Source organism: Sinocyclocheilus grahami, unplaced genomic scaffold, assembly GCF_001515645.1.
Source record: "Sinocyclocheilus grahami isolate Dianchi unplaced genomic scaffold, SAMN03320097.WGS_v1.1 scaffold259.1, whole genome shotgun sequence".
Taxonomy (NCBI): Eukaryota; Metazoa; Chordata; class Actinopteri; order Cypriniformes; family Cyprinidae; genus Sinocyclocheilus; species Sinocyclocheilus grahami.
This window is the reverse complement of record NW_015505438.1, coordinates 1,194,776-1,219,367: the sequence shown is the minus strand read 5'-3', so window position 1 is coordinate 1,219,367 and position 24,592 is coordinate 1,194,776. Positions and strand designations below refer to the sequence as shown.

At 36.4% G+C, this 24,592-nt stretch overlaps 2 protein-coding genes across 2 annotated transcripts in view; both read left to right on the top strand.

Annotated features, from left to right (window-relative positions):
• The first annotated feature begins 461 nt into the window (after positions 1-461).
• Positions 462-12,399, top strand: traf1 (TNF receptor-associated factor 1). Its single transcript, XM_016290537.1, has 10 exons — positions 462-1,014; positions 1,615-1,699; positions 1,902-2,000; positions 3,485-3,646; positions 4,429-4,488; positions 4,583-4,651; positions 5,677-6,099; positions 7,864-8,041; positions 10,309-10,457; positions 11,873-12,399. Exons 1-10 carry the CDS (start codon positions 800-802, stop codon positions 12,089-12,091), a joined length of 1,659 nt encoding a protein of 552 aa, XP_016146023.1. The 5' UTR covers positions 462-799; the 3' UTR covers positions 12,092-12,399.
• Positions 12,400-16,360: 3,961 nt separating this feature from the next.
• Positions 16,361-24,592, top strand: part of LOC107599052 (PHD finger protein 19-like) — a 46,301-nt gene continuing 38,069 nt past the window's right edge. The window contains exons 1-2 of the mRNA XM_016290536.1: positions 16,361-16,623; positions 22,562-22,767. Of these exons, the coding sequence (XP_016146022.1) occupies positions 22,588-22,767 (180 nt within the window). The 5' untranslated portion in view covers positions 16,361-16,623; positions 22,562-22,587. The remainder of the gene's footprint in view (positions 16,624-22,561; positions 22,768-24,592) is intronic.

The window sequence follows — 24,592 nt, the reverse complement described above, 5'->3', positions numbered from 1 at the left end:
CCTAGACAGCACCTTTGGGCATCGTCGGCGCTATCCTAAATGGTAGTATTGTAATAACGGGAAAACAGATTCATTTTCGTGAATCGGTTATCGGCTCATAAGGTTTTGGTTCACAGAGTTCGGATTACTCAGAATGCATGGCATTTAGTGAAACTGATTAATTGCAAATATAATTTCATAATACGAATTCTTTAGGAAAGGATAGCCTATAGTGGCTTCACTTTAGGACCTGTTTTTGCACTGCTTTTTATGTAGGCTATTTATTATCTTGTCAGGTCAGACTTTGGCCGCAGCGTCGAGTCTGGTTGTCGCCATAACGGCGTTTTAAACCGATGAAAACTAGTTCAGTTAAACAAAACCCCCTGGAGGTCGCTTCTATTTGTTTTTGAGCAGAACGCGCGTTGTACGTGAACTCTCTGTAGGCGGGGCCGAGCTAGTGAGCTGCTTACCTAGACAGCACTTCTGCTTTTGTTTTAGTGCCCTCACTAGGTTTTCAGACAGAACCACAGTGAAACGTGTTTCTATCACGTTCACTTAGCCTATCATTTAACAATAACTCCACACCTTTTTTCTTTCTCTTATTATTTAGTATCCTTTCCCACTAGTTATTATTAGCAAGATCCGAAACAATGTGCCTGACAAGTGGGCGGAAAAACAGCGCAATAATATTTCCGGGTGTTTGAAGAGGGGGAACCCCGTGGTGTTTTTCTACCGTGGGTATATCACGAAAAAGTCAAAAGCATTCATTATTATGTCATCATAACCTGCTGCTGGTACAGACACTTTATCAAAAACCTCAATGGCTTCTGGATCAGCGGTTTCAGACCCGTCGTTAAACGGGGTTTCGTCCACACCGGGTGAGAACGAGTACCCGTCGGGTTTCCCTCAGAGTATCTGCGACGAAGTCCCGAAGGAGAAGTACTTGTGTAGCAACTGTAATAATGTCTTGAATAAAGCGCGTCAAACGGTGTGCGGTCACCGCTACTGCCTCGCGTGCGCCAACTGGCTGGTCAGGTAAGAGAATGAGAAGCGTTCAAGTAGAACAGCCGCACTTTCATGACAACACACAGGACATGGTTGGCAAGGCATTCTTTTCGGTTTTGATAGCAATTGTATGTTATGGTAAAAAATTGTGGCTCATAATCACAGTGCGATGAATAGCTACCAAAATATAGAAACACCACATGAAATTTTAAAAAGGTGTATAGATGCTGATGTATGTAGACTATATATATATATATATATATGTGTGTGTGTGTGTGTGTATACAATTATTAACTAAATTGTTAAAACACAAATTTAAATAGAATAGTTCATCATCATCATCCTGTATATGTTAAATATATATAAATATGCTACAATTTAAACGTCATGTGGGCATGTGGGCATCTGCCTCAATCTTACCCCATGTGTGTGTGTGTGTGTGTGTGTGTGTGTGTGTGTATACGTATATATATGTATGTATATATATATATATATATAAATATATAAACGTTGGCTAACAATTATATAGTGAGAAAATATAGCTATGTGAAACTAACATCCAAACTGATATTTGTTATTAGAATGTTAAAATGTTATTAATGAATGCTTCTATTTCACTATTTCATACAGAAACAACAAGGACCTTGTGTGCACAAAATGTAAAGAAGAAGATCCCAGTGTTGAGAATGACACTAGTGTACTGACTCTTGACCAGGTAATCAAAACTACATCCGTCCATCCATCCATCCATCCATCCATCCATCTATCTATCTATCTATCGATCGATCAATAAAATATGTGATGGCTACAGAGGCGTGTTCACATTCAGACCTGTCAAAGGTCTGATTTTGACAGTGGAAGCATCATGACTCATGTTTGGAAAGTTATCATAATTCCCCCTCTTGTTTAAACCACAGTTCTTCAACGATGCAGCTATTAATAAGGAAATTTTGGATCTGAAAGTTCACTGTGCCAACCAAGGCTGCCCCTGGAGAAGCACCCTGAAGAATTTTGAGGTACTTAGAAATTCAGTTTATTTACCTTGCTGAAATTTAAAATGAGTAGAGATTGTCTGATTCTAAATCAGCGATGAAGTTACTTGAATGGATCTGTAATGCACTGACTTAACACTAGACAGTATAAGCAGATGAATGATCAAGGCCGTACTCGATTTGTGACATTTTCTGAACTATGTATTTATTTATAGCATGGGAAATGTTTTTTTTTTACTTCACAGGACACATGTCCTGTGAAGATCACACATGTGAGCCACTTCCTGAGCCATCAGATAAAGTCTAGCACTTTCCACTGTAGTTCAGATTAGAACATTGAGCTAATAAATGTAAGACCAGAGATCAGGGCTGTTCACGGGCTGCTACACATTCATGTAAAACCTATAAAGCTATTGAGAACACTGTAATGCTCTCAAATGTCTTTACACTTGACTGAGTCAAAAATCAATGTGGATTATGGGGCTTGTATCGATCACATTAGCAACCATGGCTTTTCTGTTATCACATTGTTAAATCATAGGAACTCATTAAAAAATAGCTGCATTTCAGTTACAATCACAAGATGCTATTTTACGGGAATCCTAACATGGTGGCTTTGTGGTCATTTCATAACACGAACCAGCCATTAAGGCATTAATCATAGAGATGTTGTGCAGATGCTGTCCAGTGTAGTGAATCAGTCGTAACAAATTGAGTAGTAACAAACTCATACTTTAGGATTTGAAAAGCCTCTACAACTTTTAGAGGTCAGGGTTTTGTCGAGTAAAATGTTCTATGATTTTGACCCTCATGGCTGCCTAATGGAAGTCTTTTATGTTTTTACCTTCTTTCTGTACTCAAGAGAGTCTGAAAGCCTTTTGAGAATATCGTATTATTCCCTATTACAATAGAAACATGTAGGCTGGGCTTTAGATTTTATGTTTTTCAGCGGAAACTGTATGATCAAAAGCATAAGTTTTAGAGGTCAAGTGTATAGAAATAAAGTATCATTATGTAATTTGTAGTAATCAATGATCATACTTGCTTAGTGGAGTAGTTCACCCAAAAATAAAAGAATTTGTCATTACTTACTCACCCTCATGTTGTTCCAGATCTATAAGCTGTTATTTTTTGCACTAGAAAACAGAGATGTTTTGAAGAAACCTTGTATAGCTTTTTTCATACAATGACAGTTCATAGTGACCGACAGGCTCTAAACCTGGCAAAACACCATTACTAAAGCAGAAAAATAAGTCTTTTAAAGACAAACAGACCCAAAAATATTTACTAAAATTGAACTGGTATGGTGCTTTTTTTTCTGGATAGGCATTTTTTGGATACTCATTATGAACTGTCCTTGCATGCAAAAGAGCTGCTGAAGATTCTTGGATGACAAAAGTATTTTGTTTTTCTAAGAAAAAAGGCATACAGATGTGACATGAGATTAAAAACATTTTCATGTTTTATTTGAATTATCCCTTTAATATGCTCAATGACTCATTCAACAGGACCATCAGAGTCAGTGTGAATATGCCCTGATCCCTTGCAACATTGGCTGTGGCTTAATGGTGCAGAGGAAATCACTGGCTACACATCTGGAGGGAGGCTGTCCCAACAACAAGACCACATGTCCCTCTTGTTCAGGTGTCCTGACACCGAGAGAACTCCAGGTAGGGTCAGAAAATGACACTTTAGAGACTGCAAAATATTATTTTCTGCAAAAATATCGAAATAAATTGTTATCCTTTAAACAAGATACGTTTTAGAAGCAAAATTATATAAGAAATTCAGAATTAAAATGTTATTTTTCTTTTCCTTTTTTTGGTTTGTTTGTTTTGAACAGACAACAGTTTGTTTCGTTTGGTCAGATTTATTCTTCAAACTTAATATAAATAAACCTAATTCATATCATATATATTTTCCATGAACACAAGTCTGTCATAAACATTTGGCTTCTCAGTGGAATTTTTAAGTATGTACCAACATACAAACAATATATTTGTGCAAATCACATATAAATGTACAGTATGATACATGGGTGATATTGTGCGACTAGGTCCATGGTGCAAGATATTCGGCCTCTTTCGTTGTTGCTAAAGTGGTTTTGGGTCAGCGTGCCCTTGCTTGAAGCCCCATGGCTCGGTTTTAAGCCACAGATGGAGTCTCCAGTGTTTACTGCTGTCCCATATTACTTTCTTTTCCATTTCACCCTTCGGGACATGGATTAGAGGAATAAAAAGAAGGGAAAAACGCAGCAATCCAGTGAATTTAAACATCAATCATCAAATGCAACACATTAGTCAAGATATCTTCAAATGCAATGTGTTTCATGCTTCAAATTAAGATAAAAAGTCTCAGTGAGATGTTTTGGAAAGTTTGTGGCACAAAATTATTTGAGCAAAACTTTCATCGCTGTTGTTAGTGAAAGTGACATTTCCTAATTTTTTCACAGAAGCATGTTTGTCCCAATTCAGGTGATAAGAAGACGACAAAGACAGATAAACGACAAAAGGTAGAAAAGCTGGTGGATCACTGAATATTGTACCCTGAAAGTGAATGTACAAACAAGAACAATTCTAAAGTATGATACTGTGTTTCCTTTATAGAATAATCACCCAGGCAGCTCAAAAAAGAAGGAGCCATGCATTTTCTCAGACATTGGTTGTCCTTTTAAGGTTGGTATTTTAATAACAGTACCTGTTTATGTTAATCATGATGTATTATATAGTTTTGTGGAACAGGGTTTTATGTTGAGCAGAAACTTTTAGATACTTGAGCCACATTTTTAAAAGCAAATGGTCTACAGACAATTTGAGAGGAGAATTTTAAAAATGAAAATATTAAAAGTATTTTAACAGTATCAAATAAAAATATATTTATTGTTTTATAATTTATATAATATTTATATAGCTTTATGATTAATCGCGATTAATCGCATCCAAAATAAAAGTTTTTGTTTACATAATATATGTGTGTGTACTGTGTATATTTATTATGTATATATAAACACACACACATACAGTATATATTGTGAAAATATTTACACGTATTTACATGTATATATTTATATCAATATAATTTATATAAATCTGTTTAATATATAAACATAACATATTTTTCTGAAATGTATACATGCATGTGTGTGCATTTATATATACATAATAAATATACACAGTACACACACATATATTATGTAAACAAAAACTTTTATTTTGGATGCGATTAATCGCGATTAATCATTTGACAGCACTAAAAATACATTTAAATTGGTCTTAATTTTTTTCTCTAATATTCTAATATTAGCTAGACAGAGAAACCAAATATTTTGCAGGAAAAAAGAAAAAGGAAAAATGCTCCAAATTTAAAGGGAATCATTTTCAGGAATTCACAGAATAAAATTTAAAAAAAGGTTTAAAAAAAAAATCATAGAAAAATCACAGAAAATAATCATGCACTATACTTTTTTATTATAAAAATAATACTTTTCTGTTTCTTCCTGTATGAATTTTGTTTAGCTTTTAAAAAATTGCTTAAAATTTTGCTTGAAAAATAAACAAAAATAATGAATGGTGTAACAAAAAGTACAATAAATAAATAAAATAATATTCTCTGAAAACCAGTCTCATTACAGTGTTATTGCAATTGAGAAAGTAGTGTTTTATGGGAATTATACAGTTTTGCTGCAACGTTTTATTTTCAGGGCAATGCAGACAAAGTAAAAGAACATGAATCCTGCAGCCATGTTGGCCATCTACAGCTTCTCTTGGATGTGACCAGAGCTCTTCAGCGTACCTTGAGTTCTTCAGCTGAGCGAAGCCACCGTGAAAGCCCTGATCTTCTTCAGCCTGGACAGTGTGGTGCTTCCCACATTTCTCAGAGTGAGGGTGAGATTGAGACTGACGGAGGGGATCCAGGAGTGAGTGATAAGGCCCTCAGTCTCCACGATGATCAGGCTGAACTTGCTGTAGGCCAGCAACTGGACGCTCTACAGCAGAGAGTGCAGGTTATGGAGAACATCATCTCAGCTTTGAACCGAGAGGTGGAGAAGACGCAGATCAGTGTGGTTGTGCTGGAGAGGGACAATTACAACAGTCAGCATCTCATTCAGCACTTGGAAACCAAGGTAAATTATAAAATAAATCTGAATTTCAACTTTAAATGGGAACTAGGGAACTTTTAGACACTGTACAGATGATGAAATTACATAGCGGTGGTGCTGCCACACTGATGCTCACATGCAAATTTTTTGCTAATATCCTGTCAATCATGTCCACCAGTTTGAACATTAGAATTGCAATGCAGTTGCACGCCTTGTCAGAAAGGTTTAGGGAAAAAAAAGTTTTTTTTTCTGACTCCTTCTTGAATTGCTTTTGAAAGTTTTTTGGTGATAGTCTCAAATAAATAGAATAACAGGAATAAATATTTACCGAATTGCGGTCAAACACGTTTAATAAATAATTATGCCTGATTGTTTATTCTGTGTTTGTGGAAACGCTTTTTCCTAACTTAATAGGTATATACTACCGTTCAAAGGTCTGTACGATTTCTAAATGTTTATATATATATATATATATATATATACATATATATATATTTATGGAAACTGTGATAATATTTTTCAGGATTCTTTGATGAAAAGAAAGTTCAAAAGAACAGCATTTATTTTTATATTTTTATTCATCCTTGATGAAAAAAGTATTAATTAAAAAAAAAAAAAAACTTACTGACCCAAAACTTTTGAACAAAAGTGTATTTCACAAAACAAAGTTCAACATTATGTAAATAATTAATCCATAAATCCATCACATTGTCTCCAATATTCAAAATTTGAATTAATTGATAATGAAATATAGCAGGTTTATTTATTAAATAAAATGAATATAAATTAAATGCAAATTGTGCTTTTCAAACATCAATTAAACATAATTAATTTCACATAATGTTTCTTGAAATGTGTGTATGATAACATGTTTATGGTTAATTCATACTGAAGATGGCCTGTTTTATTAAAAGCTACACTTAACAGCAGATATATTAATTTCACTTCATTTTAATTCTATCTAAATTCTAAATCAAATTACAACTGTGCATCCTGCTGCCTCCTTTCAAATATCAGGAATTCAGTGCAGTTCTGAACAGTGCACAACCCTGATATCACATTATTTCCATCCTGGATTATTAAAATCAAAGCACATGCTTTTCACTGTGTGTAAATAGCAACAACAGATTTCATTACATTGAAGTGTCCTTGCAGTTTACTAGGCATTGATCTCATGCTGTGAATCTGCAATATGGTTGGAGCTAATGAATGTGTTTGTGTTACAAAAGAGCTGAAATGCTATATAGGAATCTCTGGAAAACATTTGATTCCTGTGATGTGTTTTTTGTTTGTAGCCGCTGGGTTGCATAATTCATGCTTTAAATAAGGACTCACATAAAACTAACAAAGGTATTCTTTTGGGGAGGTCTGAAATGATCATTTATTTGTCCCTATGCTCATCTTAACACCGGGAGGTGATAATAAATGATTACGGCTGTGTTCTGACACTCGACCTGGAGGGGTTATTTAACACAGGGAACCGAGATGACACTCCTGAAATGCTGAAAATGAAGAGATAAGTTGAAGTAAGGATGAGAAGGGAATGAGTGGTAGAAAATAGATTTGTGTGACAATTCTCCAAGTGCGGTTAAGAAAAAAAAAAGCATGTGTCTAATAGGATGTCGCCATCTCGTTCATTTTCTGTATTTTGAAGTGTCTCACACAAGGCTGCCGACCTTAACCAGCTCTGAAGGTCCATTATGATACATTAATATTGCACTTTTGCAGTGAGCCAATCTGTACCTTTGGGTGATTCATCCATGATAATGGTTTTCCATCACATTCTAGGTAGCGGAACAGCTGCAGAGACTGGTCAGGAAAGACATTCACATCACTTCATTGCAGCAGTGTATCAGCGCCCAGCAGGACATCTCATATGATGGCACCTTTCTCTGGCGGTTGTGTGATGTCAGCCAGAAACTGATAGAGGCTGCCAGCGGCCAAAAGATCAGTCAGTACTCGCCAGGTATCAAAGCACATATCTCTCCTGTACTGCTCTGAAAGGCAGAGTTCTCTAAAAATAAACATTCTGTCATTTACTCTCGTTTACTCTGTTATCATTCATCCTCATGCCATTCTAGACCTGTATGACTGACTTTCTTCTTGAACTCTCTTAACTAGACTTTCTTCTTTCTACAACCTGAATCTGGAAAGAAGAAAGTCAGTCATAAAAGTATAGAATGGCATGAGGGTAAATGATGACAGAGTAAAATCCCTCTCTCTCTATCTAGTATATACAGTATATATATATATATATATATATATATATATATATATTTTGTAACATACCAAGACTGAAGGTTTATTTTATGTTTCTGATATTTATAGTCTTGTTGTGTTACAAATTTAATATAAATGAGATTCTATACATTAGATTTTTAGATTATATATATATTTAATATATATTATGTATATGCATTCATCTTCCAGATCTATCTATCTATCTATCTATCTATCTATCTATCTATCTATCTATCTATCTATCTATCTATCTATCTATCTATCTATCTAATCTGTCTGTCTGTCTGTCTGTCTGTCATCTTATTTGTATAAGAAACCTGCTTTCAAAATATATAAAAATTGTGCGTTTATGCACACACACACACACAAACGTGTGTATGTGTGTGTACTTGTTTATGCTACATTGAGGGGACCAAATGCCCCCTCAAGGATAGTAAAACCTGAAATGTTTGACATTGTGATAAAAAATATTAACAAATAAAATGTATTAAAAATAGTAAATTATGTTTATCTGAGCATTCATCTTCCAGATCTATCTATCTATCTATCTATCTATCTATCTATCTATCTATCTATCTATCTATCTATCTATCTATCTATCTATCTATCTATCTATCTATCTATCTAATCTGTCTGTCTGTCTGTCTGTCTGTCATCTTATTTGTATAAGAAACCTGCTTTCAAAATATATAAAAATTGTGCGTTTATGCACACACACACACACAAACGTGTGTATGTGTGTGTACTTGTTTATGCTACATTGAGGGGACCAAATGCCCCCTCAAAAATAGTAAATTATGTTTATCTGAAAGTGTAACAATGCAAACAGGATTTCTGTAAGGGGTAGTTTTAGGGTTAGGGGATAGAAAATATTCTTTGGTCAGTATAAAAGTAATAGAAGTCTATGGAAAGTCCCCACAATTCACAGAAACAAACGTGTGTGTGTGTGTATATTGAAAGAAACCTTCTGTCTATCGTATTAAAATATTCCAGCACTAAAAGATTATGGTGACTTGATGTTGATTCAGTTAACACTCTGAATGGATTCAGTGAGTCATTCAGTAATGGATTTAGTGAGTTCATTAAGCAACAGATCCATCAGACTGATTCAAATGGTAATTCCTGAGTTAGTGAGTCTTCTAGCATGATTCATTCAAAGAACTGGCTCATAAGAATCATTTGTTTGTGAATTGAACTACACTGGTTGCGCTGTGTGTTTTTGGTTCAATAAAGGGAACTGGTTTTAAAGAATATTTTTTTTAGGAATTAGGGCTACACTAGTTGTGCTGCATATCAGGCTGTTGTTTTACCTGTAACCAAGATAAATGTTGACTAAGGGCTGCCCATATGATCTGTGCATCATATTCTAAATCATGATGGTTAGTGTGGGGAACTTGATCCCCTGGGCCTTATTTTTCTAAGCATGTTCAATTTGCAGTTTCAGTTGACGTAATCAATATATTATTGACAATCACTTCTCACTTTTGTACCAAAGCAAAACAGTTTTGCCAGCACTGAATATTTCAATGCATTGGACTGGACTCATCAGGAGAGCTGTGGTGAATTAATGTTAGTTGTTACCGTACATTGAAGTAGAATCGATGCTCATTCAGTGCTAAAAATTTAGTTGGTGCCAGCGAAAGGGAAAGTGAAAAAAATCAAATGTAAAGCAGTTATAAAGGCTGAAATGGGGTTGTTTGCCCAGTAGTCATGTGTCTGCATGAACACATCCATAATAGACAGCATGACCGAGAAAGAGAACGATTGAAAGAGAACAACTGAAGGTAATTTCATTGACTTGTTTTCTTTCACGTCATTACAAAACAGGATATCAGAATAACTGTTCTTCCAATACAACAGTCAGAAAAAGGAAGCCACACATTTGATTTTCGAGATGAAAGGAGCTCTCTGGTTATTGGCTGCTATTTTTAAGAGTTTTAACTAAAGCCCGTCACGCTTCACATAAAAATGACAAAGCATTGTGTTTTTCAGCTTTCTACACCGCCAGGTATGGATTTAAAGTGTGCTTGCGGCTCTATTTGAACGGAGATGGGGTTGGAAAGGGAACGCACATCTCTCTTTTCTTTGTTATAATGAAAGGAGAATACGACCCCATTCTTTCATGGCCATTCAAACACAAGGTAAAAACGCTATAATCAAGCTGTCAATCAGTGAACCAATCAATCCTTTACTGAACATCTGTGTCATCTCTTAGCTAATGACGCTTACATTGTGAATTCATACATTAAAGGGGTCATATCATGACGAATCAAATTATCCTTGATCTTTTGAAATAGGAAAAGCTTTGATGTATTATGAAATTATACTGCAGATATGTTGAACGAAAATGTAAATGATAATGAACTCAAAATGTTCTTCCCAGTCCAGCAAGACAATTTATTCAAATTATTCGAATTTGAATTCTGAGTTTAGAATAATGAATCCAAATTGATCACTATGTTACTTGCAATATCTGATCATTTGAATTTATTTTTGAACACAAAACCTATATTATCTTATCTAGATTCATATTCTTAACTATAACTAAACTATTAAACATATTTTTAATTGAAATAAAGCTTAAATAATATATATAAAAATATATCAATAAAATATAAATGGAAAAACTGAAACCTAAAAACGTGAATGAAAATTAGAACTGTTGCCTTGACAACTAACTAAAATATAATACGTTTGAAATTGCTTAAACGAAATAAAATAAAAATAAAATGTAATAAGTATTAAATTATTTAAAGTAAATAAAAATAAATGAAAGGTAAACAGATAATTAAATTAAAAACAAAATAAAAGCTCATTCATAATATTAGTAAATACTATATACATATAAATAATACTCTGATATACTAAATAATACTAAAATAACTGTCCCTAAGTCCTGATTGATTAAAATGCTGTTCACATGTGAAACTGTCCTGCTTCTGTTTGCAGTGATTATCATTGTAAAATGAGCATCATGTTCTTCTCAAGAGGGCTGAATACTTGGAGTGAGCACTCAGAAGTGAGCACTGAAGGGCGTTACCATCTCATGTGTGCGTGTTTAGTACACATAATATGAAGACATATGTCAGAAAAGCAGAAAAAGTCCTGTTTTATAGTTGGCAATACTTTTTTAGCCAAATTTAAAAAAAAAAGTTAAATGCATTTCAGTCTGATTCTAGCAATTTGAGTGGCACATTTTAGTTTAGATTGCTTTGATTCTGCTATTGAAGGCAGTTAAAAACACTAAAAACACAAATTTTTCGCATTCACTTTCACATTAAAGAAAGCATTTAGATAGAATTGTTAAAGACAACGCAGCAAAAAGCACGTCATTACATTCAAAGTGCTCGAGACTGTAAAATGGTCTTTAAAAACTAAATTACAGCTATTTATGGTGCAAAAAGTGCACCTCAGGACAAAGAATTAAATAATAAATGTATGATATGACCCCTTTAATAGTGGCTTCTGTTGTAACGAACCAGCTTTGGTTCCTCAGTCATGTGCCATCAGCATTTTCCGTGACCTTCCGCTGACATCTCCTGCACGTGCCTGGCAGGTCACGTTCTTTCTCATAGATCAGAACCAGAGGGAGCACGTCATCGACGCTTTCCGTCCCGACCTCTCCTCTGCATCTTTCCACCGCCCCGTCTCAGAGATGAATGTGGCCAGCGGGTGCCCCCTGTTCTTCCATCTGGGGAAATTGAAGTCGTCTAAGCATGCCTATTGCAAGGATGACACCATCTATATCAAGTGCGTGGTGGACATCTCCTCCTGAAGCATGAAGGCCTGGCTGTTAAAGAGGACTGGATTCTTAAGGGAGCATAAAAATTCTGGATCCGGACAAAATGAATATGGAGAGCAGAGAAACAAACCCAGAAATATTTATGAACTGAAAAGTTGAAGAGTTTTGTCTCGGTTGCATTTTGGTTCTTTGGGTACATGAATAAAAGAATATTTTTAGATTGACACCTGGCTCTTAATGTTTTAAACATTGATTCTTTCTTGTGTTATTTTGCATGTATTGCTGTTTTATTTATTATGGAATGAACTCTTCTGGATTTTGAACATCATTCTGACATGTAATTATATGTAATAATAAATAAAATGTGTTTACTACCTTGTTTTTTGTTTCTTCGTAGCATAGTTTATCTGCTTACTAGTACATGTCTCAACATTGCAGATAAATGTCTCTTTAAAATTTAGAACAATCAATATTATTTGCATTTATGATTTAAATTTAAAGAAATGGTTCACCCAAATATTCACTCGCCCTCAGGCCATCCAAGATGTAGATGAGTTTGATTTTTCATGGGAACAGATTTTTAAAAAATGTAGCATTCCATCACTTGCTCACCAATGGATCCTCTGCAGTGAATGGGTGCCGTCAGAATGAGAGCCCAAACATCTGATAAAAACATCACAATAATCCACAAGTAACCCAAACCACTCCAGGTCATCAATTAATGCCTTGTGAAGCAAAAAGCTGCGTGTTTATTAGAATCAAATCCATCAAAACTTTAAACTATTGCTTTTGACTAAAATATAAAGACCTCTATCTATTGCTTTCTCCAGTGACAAAGTTAAAAGAAATATGGACAGATCAAGCACCGTTTACAGTCCAAAACAGTTTTAAACAAATATGTTAGTGGATTTTGATGTGAGAGGACAGCAAGGAATTTACTTTATCACTGCAGGAATGCCATGTCGTGAAGGCGCTGTGTGTTTTGTTGTGAAAGCGAAACTACTTTGTTTGGTCTTCCAAAAGAGAACGATATCCGCTTCGTCATGACTGGAGCTGACCCGTGCTGGTCACTGAGGAAATACATAAACTTCGCGCTGTCGATCGCCGGATCGGCTTTCACCGTGGACAGTCCAGTGACAAAGTTAAAAGAAATATGGACAGATCAAGCACCGTTTACAGTCCAAAACAGTTTTAAACAAATATGTTAGTGGATTTTGATGTGAGAGGACAGCAAGGAATTTACTTTATCACTGCAGGAAGTGTTATTATGGATTATTATTTCTGGCCATTATTTTGGCCAGAAGCAACAGTTTAAAGTGAAAATGTCTTGATGGATGTTTTTTATATACATTATTTCTGATTACTGTAATTTTATTTATTTTGTGCATTGTGCATAGATCCTTATCAAATATAGTATCAGATTAGCACATGAAAAGGTCAAGTGGGCTCATCAATTTTTATTTTGCATTTTTTAAAGGGGTCATATGATGCGATCTAAATTTTTCCTTTCTCTTTGGAGTGTTACAAGCTCTTGGTGCATAAAGAAGATCTTTAAAGTTGCAAAGACTAAAGTTTCAAATCCAAAGAGATATTCTTTATTCAATTCAAGTTTAATTCAATTCAAGTTTATTTGTACAGCGCTTTTCACGATACAAATCATTGCAAAGCAACTTTACAGCAAATTAAGTTTCTACAATATTTAGTGATAGCTTATCAGTGGTGTTGCCGCAAGCCCGCCGGACGCTCCTTCATTGAATCCGCCGGCCGCGCCATTCTCAAGCCCGCCGCCTCTGCTCACTCAACTCTAGGCCTCCGGCCTCCGCTCACTCAAGGCCGGTACGTTTTTTATATTTATAGAATTTGCCACTGACGATTCAAATGCAAGTTTTTTGAGCAGTGTAGAGTAGCGCTTGTTGTTTGTCTCTGATCACAAATGCAGACAGAGTTTTATGTTTACACGGCGCGATGCAACACGTAAAAAGACAGTATAAGTCATTATAATCAGTAATTATGTCCCCACTGGATGCAACAAATGCCTCGTTTATAATGGGTTTTCATGTTTTTGTCTCATCGCTCCGGCCGGGACAGGGCATCACAGTATGGTAAGGGGCGTAACATTTCCGTCACACGCTTGAGGTATTCGGCCAATCACAATGCACTGGATAGCTGGCCAATCAGAGCACACCTCGCTTTTCAGACCAATGAGCTTTGTAAAAATCGACATGTTTCAGAAAGGTGGGGCATAGAGGAGAAACAATAATGTACAGTATGTGGAAAATAATATATATTTTTTTATCTTAAAAATTTCATTACACCAAATACACAAAATAATGTTCTTTTTAGCAGCATCATATGACCCCTTTAAATATGTATTTTCACTATAAAGATGCATAATTTGTTCACAGAACATCCGATGCTAATCACACTTTTTGCATATGAAATGTTATTTCCTATTTGGAAATTTTGCTGAACGAACACATGCATGTAGTGGCTGCTGTGCAAAATCAGCTTAATGTATTCATAAAAAGTATAACATTTGTAGCTGTGGCAATATTTTTTCTCCCTTGCATTCTACAACAAGTTACCTTATTGTTAACACTTACAGGAATGTGTGCCAAAAAAAAAAATCAACCCAGTTCAGCTAGCAGTTTTTAGAGAAAAACTCCAGCTACTTTCCCCTCCTGACTTTTTTTAACTTTTATTTTTAGTTATTTTATCCCCTCCTGTCTCAAACACAATCAAATGTTCACAAAATCAAAAACTCTTCAAGCAGAATGAGAGATAAGAAAAGAACAGGTGGTTTCTCACAGTTGAAAGGGTCACTTTGTACAATATGTACAAATCAACACTGCATCAAATAACCAAATACAATTAGTCATGTGGTATTCATAGCCCCAAGTGTATGGGTAGTTTTGTTCTGCGACATAAACATTTTCATTTAGTCAGCTTGCCATGACCTTGTGATGTCTGCCTGAATCGCAATGTCCAAATTTCACAGAAATCTAAGAATATTACTGTTATGCCAGCAAGTATGACCTGTTATGTGTTAAAAATGTAACTGCATTATGACAGTTGCACTTCCAGCAAACCTTCACTGAAGCTGAAAACATATATGCTGACAGCTCACTCGCTCCGTCACATCTCTCACATTCACTCACCAAAACTATTACACTTTTTATAACTTTCATAACATTAACAAACATTATATCATGCTCAAAGTATCAGTAATGTATCTATCTATCTATCTATCTATCTATCTATCTATCTATCTATCTATCTATCTATCTATCTATCTATCTATCTATCTATCTATCTATCTATCTATCTATCTACTTAAGAGTTCTACAGTACATAGGCTATAATAGGCAATGTTGGGGGTAACGCATTACAAGTAACGCAAGTTACGTAATCAGATTACTTTTTTCAAGTAACTAGTAAAGTAACGCATTACTTTTTCATTTACAAGAGAATATCTGAGTTACTTTTTCAAATAAGTAACGCAAGTTACTTGTTTTTCCAATTTATTGATTGACAGCTCTCCTGTCCCCATGTTGAGAGAAATCAGATGTTACTGTAGTTCTAAAATAAATATATGAATATGCATTAATTCATCTCACTCACACACAAAAACACAGATTCAGTATTCCTCAAAATTAATAAAAATAATGCAACTCAGAATATGACGCAAACCTGCAATAATTAAATGTAAACAACACAAATATGCTTTATGTATTTAATCCCATTCTATTAACCAATGTCTTTGCTTCTGACCTTCGATGATCCAGTTCAAGCGTACTAATAAGCACAAATGACTCTAGACAAACATTTGTGTGTCTTTTTTTATTGCTGAAGTGTGTTGAAATGTCTTCTGCATTCTACTGTACGGACGTAAATGTACTTTCCCTTCAGCCTGAGACAGATTAATTTCACTTTTGCTGTGAAAAGGCTTTTATATTTGCTAAAAATATAACTTTTTATTTTAAAAACAAACAAGCAAGCCCTGTCCAGATTTTAAAAAGTAACGCAGAAGTAACGTAACACATTACTTTTCACAAAAAGTAACTAAGTAACGTGATTAGTTACTTTTTCATGGAGTAATGCATTACTTTTAAAAGTAACTTTCCCCAACACTGATAATAGGTATAATCGATTAGCTATATGAAAGTCTAATAACTTGACTGTATAATTTATATACCTGTATCTATATGGATAAATCTCGTGTATAATGTCAGTGTCACGCTGTAGGCTACTATCAGAGCATTTAATGTCTTGTTGTCATTGGAGCAGTGCTTCTGTAGCCCCTCCTCGAGAGCGCTGTTGCTGTACTTCCTGTACGCAGATGATGATGATTATCGGGTTATGTTAATTACATAAGCAAAACGTAAATGATTCGCGGGAAAAGGTGAAAAAATGGCGACGTTCACTGACTGCATTTCTGCGGCGCTTGAGCTGTAAAAACACCAGAGACTCTCGTGCACATCGCGAATGGGATTTGGGGCTGCCAGAGGAGGAATAGCTGCACTTTTGGCGCGTGTTACCCGCGGGATTGGAGAGAAATCAAAGCGGTAATCTCAGCGCAAGATGTGTTTGAATGTGACCCGATTCAAAATCTGCTGTATTGTAGTGCGTAACACTCACAACTGCACTGATCTGGCGAACTTAATCATGCATATGAAAGAGTAATAGTGTGTTCTGAGCATGTGTTATGAGTGTGACAGCTTGTCGGAGTCCCTGAGAGAAGTTTTGGTAGTGCGCAAGTTTTCCAGCATGCCCTCATGATGTTGCATGTCTTCAAATGGGGAGGGAGTCCGTGCAATGATTCATAGCGGCTATGATTTATTTATATAAGCAACTGAATTGAGAAGTGGACATGGCGGTTAAGTGACTTTTCATGCAGGCGTGCATACTTTTACAGTCGATGCAATAGTTTTCTGTCTTATTTTCTTTTGGAGATAATGCACGCATGTTAATTCTTATAGTTAAGTGGAGCGTTAGTGTTGAAAATCGTGTGATTCGATTCATTTGAATATTTGTTAAAGGGGTCTGGTGCATGCAGCAGAAGAAAACTGGCCGAGATCAGTAAGTCTGAAGTTCACATCCTGACCATGAGTCAACCAGCAATGTTTCTCTGCTCCCGTTTTAACTCATCAGGGTTCAGATTGAGTCAGGCAATTATTCCCCTTGCGCACTGTTGTGGTTGGACGAATCTTTTTGCAGCTCTACATAATTCCTGCTGGGTTGTCAAAACCGTTATGCACACACAGTAACCTTCATACTTGCTTACCTGAATCACTTTGAGTGATTCCCAGCAGTGGCTTTGTGGATAGGATCAACTTTGTTGAAACTACAAAACATTTAAGCCAATGAATTTAACAAATAATAATCTCATGATTTCTCAAAACCAGTTTTACCTCAAAACTAAACTGTGTGATGTGTAAAGCAGTTAGACACTTCTACTTTGATACTAGCTAGTTTTTTTTTTACTCGGTTATTGATAATATTTGTATGTTAAAGGGGTCATATGATGCGATTTCAAGTTTTCCTTTCTCTTTGGAGTGTTACAAGCTCTTGGTGCATAAAGAAGATCTGTAAAGTTGCAAAGACTAAAGTCTCAAATCCAAAGAGATATTCTTTATAAAAGTTAAGAGTCAGTCACACCTACCTAAAACGGCTCGTTCTAACACGCCCCCACATATCTACGTCACTATGTGGAAATATTAGCATAATGCCGCCCAAATGTGCACGCAAAGAAAGAAGGCATGGTTTCAGGAACCGCAGTAGTGTTGATGCAGCCATGTCAGGGAGACGGTGTGTGTTTCAGTGCGAAAGGAAAAACACTTTATTTGGCCTTCCAGAAGTAGATGCAATTAGGAATCATTGGTTAAGATTGATTTACAACAGAACAGCACAACCCAGATGTTTGAATTTGTGCAACGCATTTTATGGTCAACAGTTTTGTGAACCTAGAAGAGTACAAGGCTGGCTGTGCACAAAGGCTATTTCCAAAAAAAAAAAAAAAGGGTCAATTCCGACTTTGCTATGACAATCTGGCGATTCAGATTGCTTGTGGTGTTCGGCCAATCACAATACACTGGGTCAGCTGGCCATTCAGAGCAGACTGCGCTTGTCACAGGAGGGGGCTTTGTTGAAAATGACGTGTTTGAGAGAGGCGGGGCATAGAGGACCTACAATAATGTACAGTATTTGAAAAATAATCAGTTTTTTGATCATTAAAGCATGTCAACATATTCTGTTACACCAAATACAACAAATAATGATCTTTAAAATAGCATCATATGACCCCTTTAAATTCAACCCAGGGATTTGAATCTTTTGAAGCTGTTCACCTAAAAGATTTGTTCAGTGACTCACTGAGATTACTCGCTACGCCATTAGGTGGCGACAAGTTACGAGTCATTGAATCACTCAACCGACATGGATTCATTTATTGTCCTTTATTTCTAAATTCATGTCGACAAAATGACACTCCAGAAGGAAGCCGTAATATTTTTTCTTAAAAGCTACCTCAATTGTGTTGTAGTCTAACATGTTTGTAGAAACATCTTTCTTATTTTGAGATGTTTCCTTCAATACTGCTTTGAGTCTCATGCAGACTCGAAACAATGAATCGTTCATTAAAGGGAGTGTGTTCTTACATTAGGTCCAGCCAATCATATTGCGTCTTCACAGCCGTTAATCGAATGCTATTGGCTCATGCTGTAGCAAAGTCCCTTTCAAGGAAAGTCTGATCACTCGACGGCCATATTTGCAATGCCTCCGGGCAGCTCAAACAAGACCAAGTTGCTGAACTTGCAATTAAATTAGGGATGCACCGATATGAAAATTTTGGCCGATACCGATAACCAATTATTCTTTATTTTTGATAACCGATATGTTGGCCGATAAATCTATATCCAAATTGGTATATACTTTTTGAGAGCCTGATTACAAAAAAGGTCTCATCATTAAAAGCCACATCCCAAACACTTCAACATAAGCAGCCTAGTTTGAACGGTGTACGTTTTAAAAATATTTTTACTCTCCCATTACCAAATTTAGTCATAAAAAAGTCTTACAAATAAATAAAATAATGCATAAATAATGCAAACAAGTCACTGGACATCATTACACGTGTAAAGAATCAAAATGAATGCGCCACAGATCAATAAAACAGAATAGCCTCTGCACGGACAATAATTAAATGATTTTAATGACTAAACCATATTGTTGATGAAAATAATAAGAGAAAAATACAAGTGGTTGTTGTTATTAATAATATATCAATGATTTTGAAAAAGTAACAAATTAATACCACTGTTTTAAATAGCAGCCGTTGAGCTGCGCGTGCTGAAGCTGAAGAGCTGAATGAACACGGTAAACTGAAGCGTTTTGCAGGCAGCTTATTTAACTCAAGGAAATGCATCCTGAGATTAATATTAATACAACATAAACATAATATTACAACTTATATATGTACAAAATGACGCAGTTATTGCGTGCTATAGTCAGAATGTGTGATCCTGTTGTGGATGCGCTCTTCCCATAACAACGCAAATATGATTTAAACGGAGTATAAAAGTGATTTTAAGCAAAAATGAAATTAGATTAATCAGAGCTCATTAAAAGCCCACCTCTCCCATGCAGAGACAGTGCCGAAAGGGAAGAGGTGTTACAAAGACAGGAAATTAAGATTAACACTGCTAGAAATTTAAAGGGGAAGGTGCACACACACACACACACACAGACAGGCATATCAGGTACACATTTGAAAAATGTTTACATATATGAACATAATACTTTCTCTACCTGTTACACAGTCATAACGCGCATAAGACTGTGGCCCTGTCCCAAATGGCACCCTTAATGCCAAGTTCACACTGCATGATTTTAGCCCGATTTTTCACTCGCCGATAGGTTTTGCGAAATCGCCGACAAATGCCCGAAATCGGAGGCAAATTGGTGCTCGTTCACGCGAGTGACAATCACGCAGTGTGAATTATCAAAGACGCGATCTGAGGGAATCGCAGACGCCCGTGAAATATTTGTCATGCTAAATATCTGGAGCTGTCGGCGATCCACAATCACGCTGTGCGAAATGAGTTCTGACTGAAAAACACATCAGCGATGACCTACAGCCAATGAGAGACCAAGATATAGGGCAGCGGGAAGTTCGGGGAGGAGTTATATGAAACGTAGTTTTGTGGACCAGTGTTGCCAAATCCGTGATTGCCACCGGTTGTTTTTTATGTCAGCAGGTTGAAGCAACCCCAATAAGTGATATTTAGGCCCTGGAATGTGAATGGTACCAGGAGAACCCCGCCAAAAAAAATTTTTATTTTACCCCCAAACGCTATTTTTACTGGGGGACCCCCTCAAAAGCAATGGGGCTATTTTCAGGCTAGTTTTGAGTAGTAATTGGGCGGGTTTTGTAGTAAAAACCTGGCAACCCTGCACCAGACAGAGCTGTCGGCGATTCGTTCTATTGTAAAGTTATGCAGTGTGTAACCTCCTGTCGTCGTTCCATCGTGCAGTGTGAACACCGCAACAACTGAATGCTACCCCAGATAGTCGTTCAGTGTGAAACCAACAGTGATGCGACGTCTTTGAAAATCGTGCAGTGTGAACTCGGCATAACCCTCGCGGTCAGTGTTGCCAGATTGGAAATGTCCAAGTATCGTACCAGAAGCTCAAAATTATCATATTTAGAAGAAAATTATCGTACACGATTCAAACGTACAGAATACAGCTATTTATCTAAACCAACAACTTTTTGACACAACCTGCAAATTACCACAATAGATAACTAGGCGTACCGTGTTTACATTGGACGCGAGCAGTGCGACAAAATACTATAGAAAACATAATCAGTGACTGTTTGCACTGGATGCGACACGACACGACACATCCCCGACAGTAAACTGATGCCTCGTTCTATTTATGACGTATTAAAATGATTTTTAACACTCGCTTTGTCGCGTCCAGTGTAGACAGACTTTAGCTGTTAACTCCACATCTGAGCCGCTGTCATCGGAAGCCTGCGTGTTGCCAGATGTTGAGGAGGTTCTTGCCGTCATGGACCGCAACAGTGCTCGTTGGCTTTAAAGCAGGGCACCCTCCTGCATTCTTAACACACTCTGAGGTGTGCACGAGCTCATTTAGAGTGTCTGTAATGAGCCGATTTCATGTATGAATATAGAAGCCCTATGACTACAACTACCATCATTTGAATTGTCATAAAATTATGAAATTATCGTACATTATGGGATTTTTTTCATTATTGATCGTACATCGTACAGAGGTCAAAAGTATCGTACAAATACGATAATTATCGTACGTTTGGCAACACTGCTCGCGGCCTTCCTCTGAGTCTGCACTTTCGTGATGTAATGCCGCTTTGACTGTCGGGTAGAAGTCTGCTGCGGAGCTCGCCCCGGTGCGGGCTCGGCAGAAGTGTGGATCGAGGGCGCATAACGGGCACAAAGGGGCCGCTCGCGAGCACCCTTCTGAATGCTAAAATGACAAATGGGACACCCTACGGTCTCGTGGACGCGGCAGCCATTGTAAGTCCGTAAGACCGCAAGTGCACATGAAGTGTTCCATTTGGGACAGGGCCTGCACATGCGCAATGGCTGGTCTACCCTCAGGTTTCTATGGGAACCCGAGCTTCTAACGGCCGCTGCAGTGACACATTGACTTTACCAATCAGTGATTGGCTCTTTCATTTAGAAGGTGGGACTATTCCGCCATATTGCGTGTTGCAGAGTGAACCGTCTGTGTATTCCTATAGTCTTTGGCTGTAGTCAAGTAAATAAGAAAAATAAATAAAAAACCTTATTATAAGTAATAATATACAGTTACAACATTAATTATTTAGCTAAATGGTGTAATTATAATGAGAGTTAAAAGGACAGATTACTGGTGGGTACTTGAGTATTATTGAAGAGGCTGTGTAAGACAAAAAGGCTTGGGAAACACCAATTAATAAGTGGACAAAACTGCAAAAATCCCCTGTGTTGATTCCAATGATTTTCCCTAAGAACTTGAAGACTGTCATATTTTTAAAGCCCTAATTATGTTAAATGAGCCATGCCTTTAGATTGATGGTGCTCTGAATTTATGCTTATTGATTAATTGCACATATAAATCCTTAAAACCTTTTTCGATCTGGAAATATGTTTTGGGTTAATTTAGATTTTAAAACAACTGGAAGCCTTTTTTTTTTTTGCCTGAGTGCTTATTTATATATGCAACTGTACTGACCAGTGGGCAAACCCTTTATTATGTCAATCTTTACTTGGTTTCTACGGGAGTTTTTATATAGAGATATGTGGTCCCTAAGGTTTTCATATTTAATCCATTTTTACATAGAAAAACACCTACAAATTCCAAAAGAGTCTTTTTGTATGAAATAATGCAATTAATTCCACTGGGAAATTTCACGTACTTAAATTTGGTGTAATCTGCATATTATGTATGATTTGTTTGTTCCTACTTTGCTTTCAGGAAGTGTAGTTGTGTCTATTATCAGCATGTTGGAATCGGCCTGTCGGGACGGATATCTGACAGTTGGGTCGGAACCTCTAGAAGCCAAGCACTTGCTTCCCAAGAGAGAGAAAACCTACAGCGACCAGGAGACCAACTTGACTGTGGGCCAGTACGTGCTGTGCCGCTGGTCTGACGGCCTTTACTACCTGGGCAAGATACAGAGAGTGAGTTACTGATACTATAGAGGTTTATATACACTTGAACTGAATGCACAGAACATCTCTGTTTTACTACACGCACTGTATATCCTCCTGGGTAGGGTTGGGAATCGAAAATCGATTCCGATTCCAGAATCGGATACTTAAGGTCAGGAATCGGATACTTGTTGTCAAATTAAATTTTTGATTCCGCCTATCGATTCCTATGAATTTTTTTTTTCTTCATCTGTGAGGACCGGACCTAGCGATCTGCCAGGATCTTGCTCGCTAATCTAAGCGCTCCAAAGTTTGGCTACATTTGCGATCAGAAGCCAGAAAAGCTAAGTATAATATCTGTGATTGCTAAACATGCGTACGATCACACCAGTGTGATTTGAACATTTAAATCTGCGTTCGCGCTGCCATTGACCTAAAGAGAGCAGCTGTCTGTCATGAATGAAACAGCTTCACAGTCTTTTCAGCCACACAGTATCATTATTCCTGTTACAAACATTCAAATCACAGAAGTACTGGGATAAAAGTTTATAGTTCAGATATAAACTATGTGTATGATGTGTATGGTAGCGATTAAAATAGAGTAAATCACCTTTTGAAAGTATTTTGACACTTCAAAGGAAGATTTATTGATTTCATTGTTACGCCAGTAGGTGGCGAAAAGGGGCTGTTAAAATGTATTTGTCTTTGAATCACAAGAGATTCATTCAAGAACGCGGATTCATCCAGTAATGAAACAAGTACATCTTGAGTAAGTCATTTAATCATTCATTCATAAATTACATGTGATTTTGTTTAGTTGTCTAATGTTTTTTCTTCAGAATCAGGAGAGAACCACAACTTCCATTGGGGGGAAAAAACCCTCAATTTGTCAGAATCATGCAGTTCTATTTTGCACACAAACAGCTCTTAAAGAGTCCAGTTTTTATGTAGCATGTTGATTTGTGTTCATGGTATTCAGCTCCAATAAATTGTTTGCAAAAAAGAGACACAGGATAAATGTTTGATATCATTATTTAATCACATTGGAATCGAAACTGCAGGGCTCGCAAAATTTCCAAATCCCTGGTAGCCCTTCGGGCAGGCATTCTTCAGGTTTTGGTAGCCCAAAATTAATTTAAGTAGCCCGAATAAAAAAAGACATCCGCTGAACTTTACTGTGGACAAATCAGCATGATCAGCAAAAACTAGTAGCATATAGGGATGTAACGATTCACTAAACTTACCATGTGATAAAATTCACGATACAATTTATTTATATATTTATTTTTTTACAAAATGAGATTTAAGACAAATTATAAATGAAAAGGTGCCCTTTTATTATTTCTCAGACAAAATGCTGCATATTTCTTTGTGAAATTGAAATGTTAAATAATAAAACTAACTTGAAATTTTAAAACAAATCCCAAATCAAAAAAAAAATTATACAACTAAAAGAAATCTCTTCATATAGACAAAGGCTGTGCCTGTGCTCTATTTAAAATCAGAGACAACCAGTGCATTTGAATTAATATACAAAAAAGATGTTAAATACATGTTATTTGGATTGTATCATTTCAAAATTTGAAGCAGAATGGTCCGTTTTTAGCTTTGTGAATGAGACGCAAATGTCACTCTCTGACAGCAGGTGGCACTAATGGAACAGCAGGTATTTATAGGCTGCTGCCCCTTTAAGACCGAATGCACGAATCCAATATAATGATGCACAAGAGATTTCTTTCTCCACTGTTTAAGTTCACTTAAGACATAACCGACTGTGTTTTACGAGAATACTTGCAGGGACAATTATTTTGAGATAATATTGTGTGTATGTGTTCATTCAGAAGCAAGGATACGC

Excerpts from the sequence above, each read along its gene's own strand:
- traf1 (XM_016290537.1), top strand. The coding sequence starts at position 800 with ATGGCTTCTGGATCAGCGGTTTCAGACCCGTCGTTAAACGGGGTTTCG. Across the intron at positions 2,001-3,484 it reads GCACCCTGAAGAATTTTGAG|GACCATCAGAGTCAGTGTGA; the intron begins GTACTTAGAAAT and ends CTCATTCAACAG. Across the intron at positions 4,489-4,582 it reads AGACAGATAAACGACAAAAG|AATAATCACCCAGGCAGCTC; the intron begins GTAGAAAAGCTG and ends TTTCCTTTATAG.